Source organism: Silurus meridionalis, chromosome 16 (assembly GCF_014805685.1).
Source record: "Silurus meridionalis isolate SWU-2019-XX chromosome 16, ASM1480568v1, whole genome shotgun sequence".
Lineage (NCBI taxonomy): Eukaryota > Metazoa > Chordata > Actinopteri > Siluriformes > Siluridae > Silurus > Silurus meridionalis.
The window spans coordinates 11,808,104-11,819,383 of record NC_060899.1 but is presented as its reverse complement, the minus strand read 5'-3'; the positions used below and the strand labels follow the sequence as shown (position 1 = coordinate 11,819,383).

General features: G+C 37.8%; 1 protein-coding gene across 1 annotated transcript; it reads right to left on the bottom strand.

The window, feature by feature from the left end:
- Window positions 1–5,443: 5,443 nt before the first annotated feature.
- On the bottom strand, window positions 5,444–11,210 carry LOC124398647 (translocon-associated protein subunit delta-like). The gene is made up of 6 exons (XM_046868856.1): window positions 11,009–11,210; window positions 9,540–9,658; window positions 9,153–9,227; window positions 8,566–8,655; window positions 6,375–6,440; window positions 5,444–5,936 (listed from the first exon to the last, which is right to left on the bottom strand). The coding sequence occupies exons 1-6, from the start codon at window positions 11,052–11,054 to the stop codon at window positions 5,832–5,834; spliced, it is 501 nt and encodes a 166-aa protein (XP_046724812.1). The 5' UTR covers window positions 11,055–11,210; the 3' UTR covers window positions 5,444–5,831.
- Window positions 11,211–11,280: the final 70 nt, after the last annotated feature.

The window sequence follows — 11,280 nt, the reverse complement described above, 5'->3', positions numbered from 1 at the left end:
CTAAAATACTTAGTACAGTTAAGGACCTTGCTCAGGGGCCCAGCAGTGGCTGCTTGGTGGTGGGATTTGAACATGTGACCTTCCGATCCAAAGGCCAACACCATAACCACTGAGCTACCGCCTCCTAGTACATGTGCTGAGCACATCCATACAATTCAATCAGCCAATAATACTGTAACAGCACAATCCATTAGATGTTGGAAATACAGGTCAGAAGCTTCAGTTCACATCTCATCAAAAATCAGAATGGGAAAAGAACAGACCTATTATATGGTTTTTTTGGTGCTAAACTTGTATTAGAAATTGCTGATCTTCTTCTTTCACAGCCATAGGAATATGACCAGACTGGTTTGAGCTGACCGGAGGGTTAATCGTTGCTCAAATAACCACTCTTTGTAAATGTGGTGATCAGAAAAGGATGTCAGAATACGCGTTGAACCTTACGGTAAAGAACGGTAGAAGACCACCTTGTGACATGCCTTCATGGCTGTCAGCTAAAGAACAAGAATTTGAGTTTCACTGAGCACAAGAATTACAGTAACTGAACAGCTAAAGAGGTCACCTGGATGAATATATTTCGTTGGGTCAAAATGTGGTGTCAAAAGCATGAACGCACAAATCATTACTGCCTTTTGTTAGCAGTCCTGGCTGGTGGAGGTTGTGTAATGCTTTGAGGAATGTTTTTAAACATTGGGCCTGTTAATACCAATACAGCATTGTTTTGAATGTTACATTTTTTATTTGAATAATTTTTATTTATATGGTGCTTTTAACAATGGACAGTGTCCCAAAGTAGCTTTACAGAGAGTGGTTATAAAGCGGTTATAAAATTTCATAAAAATGTTTTAAGTTTATTCCTTAAAATTTCAAATGTATCCCTAATGAGCGAGCCAGTGGCGACTGTGGAAAAGTAACACTCTCTGAGACGGCATGAGGAAGAAACTTCTAGAGAAACCATCTGGGTAGCACCGAATGTTGATTCATTATAGTTCCAATATTGTTGAGATGTGCTGTTCAGTGTCGGCACTTAAATGCAAAACTATTAATGCCACCTGTGGTCCTGAGCCATTGTAATATACAGTCCTAATACATACTCAAACTTCTTGCCTACAACATATACCAAATATCACAAGCTACCACATTTTACTTTACCCATCTAAGTTCCAACATATAACAGAGCACTAGTTGAAATGCACGGGTTCTATAAAAAATACGTTTCATTGTAGATCAGTAGCCTCTACCAGTCACCAGATCTGAATCTGTTGAACAATGAGAATTTGGGAGATTGTCTTTGGATGTGGTGGCATTGAATTTTTCCTTCATTTAAACTAGGAGACCCAAACCTCCGGTATGACAATGCCCCATGAGCTCCAGGAAGATGTTGTTTGGATTTGAAGTGGAAGATCTTAAGTGGCCTGCTATTCAGCTTTGACTTCAACCCTATTGAACTCCTTTAGGAATTGGAATGCTGATCGTATCTGAATAACTCAATTCTTTGGCATCAGTAGCTGTTGTTTGTATATAAAACCTCTATGTGAGAACCGTTAATATCTGGTCATAAATATCTGAGTCCAGGAGTCACATTAGATGCAACCAGAAGTAACCAGATAAAAAAATTAAGCTTTATGTGGATGTGATACGCAAAATATTGCCATTAGTGCACATATCAAAGCGCTGAAATGACGCTAGTTATTTCTAGTCATATTCATTTACCCTAGGATAACCATCAGTGGCAGCAGGAATCACCTGGATATCGTCTTCTGCCTGAGAACTTCAAGAAAGTGACTTATGACGCAGTATCTGCAATAAATACCACCTTTGTTCCGCAGGAACCTAATCAACAGGTCAGAGCTGCTTCCAAGGAAACCTGGGAGTTATCTGGGATTCAAAGAATACACTTCCCAACATCTGGATTACAACCTCTAAGCATGCTTTAAAAAGCTTTTAGGAGGTAGTTCAACGGTTTGGCCGGCACCGGCGTCTTTCTTCTAAGCACATACGTATGCTGAGTGGAATCCTTGACTGAAATGTGGAGATTGTGCCCAGCACCGTGTTTTGTGTTATTCACTTGGCACCATGCAAAAAAACAGGTTCCTGGAGAGCCCTCCCATATCCTGGCCTAGGTATTCCGCTGCTGGAGTTAGGTGTCAATCAGATCCTTTTTATAGAAATCAGGTTTTGTAGATTATAGTGATTTTTTAATTTAAAAAACAGTTAAGATGTTGCCACGCTCATGTAGCCTAGCCACCTGATTTGTCAGATCGAAATGTGTGCCACGTGCAAGTGAAGACTTAATTGCATTGTCCATGCTTTAAACCTCTCAATATAACAAAAGGAAACACGACTTTTATACACACATCCTTTACTCAAGTAGAAGTACAGATCCTCATGTTTTAAAAGACTCTGGTAAAAGTTGAAGTACTGACTACACTTTTTAACTCAAGTTAAAGTAAAGAAGTTTGGGTTTTGACATGTACTTAAGTAAAAAGTAACCATTACTACTACCTGTTTTAGTGTCACACTGGTCACCGGACCTCACGTCATATTAATATATTAATACAAAAGAATTTCAGATTTTGTTACCTAATCAATGTATCCAGGCTGAACATCCACCATATAAAACACAAGCAGAGAAAAGATTATGATGATCAGGTGATCAGGAATGTCTCTGTTCTCAGTCATGTTTACATCACTGACTCCCTCTGTCTCATCCACATTAACCCCAAACTTCTTTTTGACTTCTGCCTTGCTTGTTGTTAGCTTTGTAAACTAGCCTAAACTAGCTAGGAAATGATACACCAGTGGTAGATTGAAAAAGCCACGCAATAAAAAGAAATGGGTTGAAAATGGCTCTGAGAAAAAATATTAATCCTGTCACCAAATAGATTAAAACTAAAGTAACGAGCCTGATTTGAAAATGTAATTAGTAGAAAGTAAAATGTGGTCGAAAAAATTGTTAAGTACTGACACCAGTATAATCTACTTAAGTACAGTAATGAAGTATTTGTACTTTATTACTTCCCATCTCTTCTTTTGTCCAATAATGCATGTTGGTGGATTCCGGCTAATTTAGCAGCCTCTGCAGTGAACATCATGTGGTGCCTGTGAGGTAAAAATGAGCACCAGGTGCTCGTGTTTAAGACATGCACTACATCCCATTAAAGCACTACACTAATTTAGGGGCAGAGACACGATGAAACACATACCCAATCAGTCCCATTTATTCCTCAGTGTACTCAATAGTGACAGGAGGCTTATTAGTTACAGCAAGCTATGGATGTGGAATCAATTATCTAATTGTCAGTTTACATCAATTCCACAAAGATGTACCACATGCCAGAGGTTTACTTTCAGGATAAATGTGAAACATTTTTGCAAACAAATGAATAAATTATGCATTAGGAAAAAGTTCTTCTTTTGAGGATTTGAAACCTTAACGGTTGCTAGCTTATCATAGGGAAGTATCACCTTCGAGAAGCTAGCATTAGCATTAAAAGCAATTGAGTTACAGTAGATCAGACCACACGGGCCAGCCTTCACTCCCCACCTGCATCAATAGACCCTGGCCGCCTATTTCCCTCTTTCACAGTTCACCATTGTTCCTTCCTTGGACCACTTTTGATAGATACTGACCAGTGCAGACAGAGAACCTTCCAAAAGAGCTGCAGTTTTGGAGATGCTCTGACCCAATCTTCTGGCAATCACAATTTGGTCCTTGTAAACTCACTTCAATTTCATTTTTCCTGCTTTTAACACATCAACTTTGAGGACAAAATGTTCACTTGCTGCCTAATATATAATTCACCTGTCATAATGTCTATTTTATGCCTGGTCGATGGAGACCGACTAACCATGATATTGAATAATAACCAAGTGTAAACGTCATGTGAAATGAAGTCAAAGTGTGAAATGAAAGGCATCCAGGATCATGGAAACTCTTAGGTAATACAAAATGTCAACAATTGTGTTTGCAAAATATACAAAAATAACATCAATGCTAAATTATGCTGCTGAACACTTTTGTAGTAACTTTAAGATTTGTAAATTATATTGTCAGTTTCGGGTCCAGAAGAAAAAATCATTGATACATTGTAAAGCCTATAAAGCTTTATACTCTTATAATTGTCACCAAAATGTTGTTAAAACTGAAATGCTAAAAAAGTACAAGCATGAATGGCTAATTATGTACCATACTGTTGATTTTTAATAATATTCCCATTTTCTAAAATAATTCCCACTACATCCAGGCCTGCCTCTGAAAAGTATCCTCTTCGATTGGAGGCCAATCTGTGCAGCTGGGGACAGTTCCTCATCAGCGCCTTGGTGCTTGCATGAAAAGTAAGAACGGAAGCTTTGAGGGTGGATTTAGACTGTAGTTAATGTCAACAATCTGCTTCACTGACTCAGGACTACAGTTTCCTTCTGATCACCAACACTGTACACCGCAACATCGTTTATCTGTAATAAATGGACATTCTGTGCCACCAAGATGAGGATTGGTTCCCTCTTGAGTCTGGTTCCTCTCAAGTTTTCTTCCTTATGCCATCTCGGGGAGTTTTTTCTCACCACCGGCTTGCTCATCAGGGACAAACTTACACTTGAAAAAATGAATATGTTCTTTATATCACCACATTATCTGTGTAAAGCTGCTTTGAGACAATGTTTATTGTTAAAAATTCTTTACAAATAAAAATGAATTGAATCCAGACATGTTCACTTTTTAATAAAGATGTAATTACTTCAGTTTCACCTCTCACAACCTCAGCAGAAGATTTGGAGAAGTTATGGATGCTAAGCTCCACATGGAAATCTACTGAGTAGAATGTAGTACTTACTAAAAAATAAAAAAAATAAATAAATAACAACTGTGTTATTTAAAGCACAGGGACATTACTGCATTTCGAAAATTTGTACTAACGAAACCCAGCAAGCCCTAGTAGGAAAATATTTCCAAATGAATTAAATTAATTCATTTTTATTTGCTGTTCTCTCTGGCAGGACATCATGTAAACCAGTAAAAAAAAAAAAACAGCACAGAGACGCAGTAAACAGAAGAGAATACACACTGCGCAAAAGTAGCTAAACACAGAAAAGCGCTGGCCTGCCCTCTGGTGTTTGTACTCTAGTATTACATGAGAAAGTTGACCGAGTCAACGATTAGTTATCTAATTTATTAGAAACTCCTGTACACCCTATATATTTTATGCTCTTATCTAATCAGACAATCAGGGAACAGAAAAAACAGTGCGTAAAATCATACAGATCCAAGTCAAGAGCTTTTTTTCTGTGTACACACTGGACAGAGAAAGTATAAAAATCCTCGAAAAATCTCAGCACCACCAAGCTGCGATTGGTGTGTCCTTAACCCTCTACTGCTCTGGTGTAACTCTCAAGTGCACAGTAAGTATGCATGAAGTAAAATACAAAAAAAAAAAACATAAAATCATGGAAAATGTATAAAAGTTTATTTTTCCACAATATGAATGTAAAACTGTTGTTTCTGTTCATTCCAGTCAGTGCATTGTTATTGATATTACTGAACTCTGTACTCTGAGCTTGTAGGTAAAGCTTAAAGCCACAGCTGAATTAAAAGACAAATCCTAATCCAGTACATTATTATTATTAAATTAACATTTTAAAAAGGTTTTTGCTCTGAGGCAACCTTTACCTTTTCAACACTTCAAATATGCCGAACCCAGACATTTTCTAATCCCTACTTAAATCGGCATTAAATCTACCAGACATATTTACAAATCAAGTCCTAGTGTGTGTAGGAATGTAGAGGTACAGTACGGTAGTGATGATACAGTATTGCGTATTGAGATTTCTCTTCAGGCCTGAATTGTGCCCTTGGCGCTAAAAGCGAAGTAGTAGACCAAGATGCCGAGAACAGCAGCCAGGATCTCTGTAGACACCCAAGGGCCATTCCAAGCTCCCTGTGGACAGAAAGTTCAGATGAAACCGGGAATCTTGTTTCAAAAGTCGATTTTCAAAAAGACTTCACTGATTTCATATTGAAAGCAGAAAAAGGTGAAAGGTGCTTTGCTCGTTTCAAACACGAAATAAAGAGAAAATGACTTCTTTGAGCATTTAGCTGAAAATGAGCAAATAAATTACTTTCAGATCAACACAGCAAGCGCTATAAAACCAAAAAACCCATCTTAATAGCTGGCTTTAATGCTTTCTGAAACACTTTGATTTCTTTATCTACTTGTCCAGATCATATTATATCCTTATATCGTTTTGATTCATTTTAAACCAGGGTTTTATAAAAACTATATATATATATATAAAACGTAATTAAACTATACATACACAAGCTAGAGGGTGCCAATAATTCTGGAAAGCACAGTAAGCATTAGTGTTCTACTCACTCTGTGATCTACATTGACCGAGAACAGCGGCTTGATTGTGTCCACATCCTCGTTGTTTCTCTGAGCCTGAAGCACACGCATGCACACAACATTTCACATCAGTTCCACCTGCTCTGCAAACTGTTCTCACACACACACACACACACACACACACACACACACACACACACACACACACACACACACAGACCCTCCCCATTCACCAAACCCCCAGGTTTCAGGTCTCAACCACAGCACTGATAAAACATGCAACACACAGGCTTACAGTAAGTGTGTATAGGTCAAAGGTTTAAACACTGAGATCACTAAAAATTAGATTTTTGAGTATTGCATTCCACATTCTTATAATTCCCTCCACTCTTCTGGCAAGATGTTCCACTAGATTATGGATATTTGTGTTCATCAGCCACAAGAGTATTACGAAAGGCAGGTACTGATGTAGGTGAGGAGACCTGGCGTGCAGTCAGCATTCAAATTCATCCCAAAGGTGTTCATTAGATTAGAGCTCTAAAGCAGGCCACTCAAGATCTTCCTCTCCAAAGGATATAAACCAAATCTTCAAGGAGCTCACTTTGTGCACATTGCCATGCTGGAACAGATTTGGGTTTCCAAGTTCAAGTGAATGCAAAATTGTATTATAGAGCATCTAAAGACAATTGAGTGCCTCCAGCTTTGTGGTAACAGTTTGGAAAAGAACCACATATAGCAGGAAAGGTCAGGTGACCAAATACTTCTGGAAATATAGTGTATATATATGTGCTTTGAAGGTGAACATCCCAAATCAACTTTTAGTTCCCGTTTGCTGTTATAATAATCTCCACTCTTCTGGGAAGATGTTTCCACGAGATTCTGTGGAGATTTGTGCTCATTCAAACACGTGTTAGGAAAGTCAGGTACTGATGTAGTGTGAAGAAGCTTCATGGTCGAGTTCAAAGCGGTCCCAAAAGTTTTATATGTATTAATTAAGATCAATTCTTTGTTCATGTTTAAATAACAGTGTTACAGGGAATTCTGTGAATGTAAATGCTTAGTGATTATGTCATAGGCTGCTTGGTGGATTCACAGAAGGGCTGCAGCTATCGATTATTCTACTGATTATTCCATTAATGAATCGAGTAATCGGATACCTACTTTTTTTTTAATTAAACAGCAATACTAAATATACAAGAGGAGATAAGACAGGGTCTCATTTGTTTTCTTTTCAGAAAAATGAACATTTTATTGCTGAAATTGCATACAGGGATATCTGTAAATAACTGAACCTATGTAGTGCATTTAATTGGCATATTACATTAAAATGCAAATACAAATAAATAAAAAAAAAAAAAAAAAAAAAAAAAGTTAAATGGACCAATTTTTTTTATATGTTCGTTCGAAATTATCCCAAATTTTGCAAACTTCATGTCCTTTTCTTTGGCCTGAATCTATGGAAGCCCGTTTCCTCCACATAAAAAAAAAGTTTGCCACAATTCGACTTTATTTCTCGCAATCGTGACTTTATTTCTCGTAAACATCCAACATTTCTGGTGCAACCGCCAGTAACCGTGTTGACAACCTGAACTTTAAAGCTGTTGGTGTATGAACAAGGTCTCATCTGCTTCGTCTGTCTTGTTTTTTCAATTTCCCCCAGAGCTGTTAAACAGTTCCCTCCAGGGATTTGAATGTAAAAAAAAAAAAATACAAAGATCAAAATTGCAAGAAAAAAAAAAAAACTTGTAATTGTGAGGGGGAAAAAAAAAAAATCGAAATTTGGCAAACTTTTGTTTAATGTGGCGGAAACAGGCTCTATTTTTTCATTCTACTGCGTCTTCTGTGTTACCTGTCCAGAGCGCTCCAGAGTTTAGCGGATGGTGCGTCGGTAATAATGGTCCGTGGGAAACGCAGTGCTCCGTGTGCAGTTAAATGGACTAAACGAAGCATCATGGCAAATAATTTACCCCTTGACAATTTTCTGCATTCGAATTACTTGAGGAATCCTTTTAGCCCTAATTCACAGATCAAAAATTTCATTTTATGTTATAACAAACTACTTCCTGTACATATTACATATAACCCTTAAATCTAGTAATACAATTAGTAGTGGTCATAAATGTGTAACTTCTACCAATATCCTCTAGGAATTACCATTAAAATGGGATTACTGGGCAAAAAACCCCGAATATTTACATAAATTGCTTTATTATTTACCAACCTTGCGTAGTGCACTGTAAGACTCCTCGTCAAAGAATTTGACTTGGTACGTCCCAGAGCCGGCCTGCTTGTGAGGCAGACTCCATGACACCTATTAGAAACATAAAAATAAATGATTCATTAACTAAAACATACCCAATAAATCAATAAATCTTTACATAGTAATTATGCTTTTTTTTTTCTTTCAGTAATAGAATGTAAAACTAAAATGTTCCTTCCTACTGCTGAATGCTTTACATTTTGAGATATCATCGACTTTGAATTCAAACCTTTGGATTATGTATTCATAGTTTGAAACTCCATCTCTCATGCTTAAGTTCAAGTGAACTCCAGTCACTGAACCTTAATTCTTTCACCTGAAATATTTTTTTTTTTAACCCAAGCAGGAATCTATATGCTGCATGACATCTAAGTCGGCCACCTGAAATCAACACAGCACTACATGTCTAACGGCTGTGTGAGATTATTATCTTCTGTAATAAAAAAATATTATTAACCCTAACCCTGACATTATGTTTTATGCAGCTTTTTTTTTTTTCACAAAAAACACAAAGATGCATGAAAACAGACTTCAGAAAATATACTGACCTGGTACTTCCCAACATCCTGACCCCTTGTTACTGGAAACTGTCTTCCATTGACATCAGCATACAATGCAATGCCCTGGAGACAAAAAGCAGCATGGATAAAAAGCAAAGGAGAAAAAAGAGAGAGTGAGAGAGTGTAAGAGAGACATACAGACAGGTTTTACTATTATTGCATGGTACAGGTACACAGAAACAAAATGCAGTTTAGCATCTACAAGAAGTGCAAAAGTAGTAGCAATTGTGCAAATTGGAAACTGTATGTACGCCGTGAATATACACACACTCTGGGCAAAACCGGAGCTAAAACTACTTGTTTGTAGTAGTATGACAGAAAAACAGAGACAGGAATGTCCTGTATCAGGTTATCCAAAAAGATGATGTCGTCTACCTGCAAGCCATTCGCACAGGATAAGTTGAGCTCCACGATAAAGACGGACTCGGATGAGATGACTGCGTCGTTGGTTGTGTATGTTGATGGTGTAATGACAGGGTTCAGACAACTATCCCCTATACACAGAGCAGAGAGATATACAGGGCACACACTTTTTAATTCACAATCAGCAATCATAATAATCATCAAAGATAATTGATTTATATATAATATAATATCATGTCATATCATATAATGAACAACAACTTTTTTTCAGCCGTTCCCATTGATGGTCGCCACTGTGGATCATCCGTCTCCATATCACTCAGTCTAGATCTGTCTCTTTCAAACCAAACACCTGCAATCTTCTCTTAACACATCCATAAACCTCCTCCTTGACCTTCCTTCTTTCCTCCTGCCCCATGTCCCTCCTCCGCACATAACCAAACCATATCAATCGTGCCTCTCAGCAGTTGTCTCTAAAACGTCCTACACGTACGGCCCATTTAATAAAGTCATTTCAAATCTTGTCCATCCTCGTCATCCTAATGAAAATCGTGGCATCTTTAATTCTGCCAGTATGATGCGTTTCAGCTTTTAACCTTTTCTTTGTCATGTGTTTCCATCATGCATGATTTTTTCTGGTACACAGCCAAGTATGTATATACAAAAAAGCACTTAATGGGTGATAAGAAAGCACAATTAACGCAGTACTTAACACCATATTTTGTTCTTGAGAGGTGTTTTGTCATCAGTAACAAATTTGTCAATAATGTGTTTTTTGGGATTTCCATAAAACTGCCTGGCTTCATTTCTGCTGAATGAAGTCTTCTTCTTTGACACCACAAGCCTGGATCGTGAACTTGGTTTATTTCTTTACTTGGTATTTTAACTATTATTGGATTTGTTGCTAGTGATAATAATCGGCCATGACACCAGCTCCAGCTCCTTTCCTGCCTCTAAAGCGATACAACACAGTAGGCCTCTGCACAGTCTTAGAAACTTTCCCATTCACTCTTGCAGATAGTCTTCGATCACAAATCACCCCTGCTATCACTCTTCTCCAAACACTCCACCCTGCCTGCACTCTTTTCTTCACTTCTCTAACACACTCTCCATTACTTTCCAAAGTTGATCCTAGGTATTTAAACTCATCCACCTTCACCTCCTCTACTCCACAGCCCCCCTCTCATTCACAACCATGTACTCTGACTTACTCCTGCTGACCTTCATTCCAGTTCTCTCCAAGCTCGTCTCAACCTGCTCCCTATTCTCACCACAAATCACAATATAACGTATTTATATTCAACTGCAAAAAATAAATGCTCATAATTAAACCAATGAACCACTATTAAACATCTACAAATCTGAGAAGTCATTGAAAAATCCTATTCATTTCTGAACACATTAATGCATGTATGCATGATCAGGCAGCAGACTGGACTACAATGCATTCAATTTATATTCAAAACAATAGAAATACTCACCGCTGCACACACAAATGAAAAATGCAAAAACGAGCCAACTCTTCATGGTCGATTTTATTGCAGTTCTTGTATGGAACGTATGCAACCCAAAAAAAGCGACTCACAGCTACTAATCACATCAATGAGAGCCACATCAGCGGAGGGCGCAGGAAGATGACGTAGATGCGCTTTCCGGAAGTTGATGCGTGAATGATAGCAAGGGTTGTGTCCGTTGTGGCGTGATTGAGTAACAACACAATTATATTTATACATAAAATCCCCAGTGTATTTAT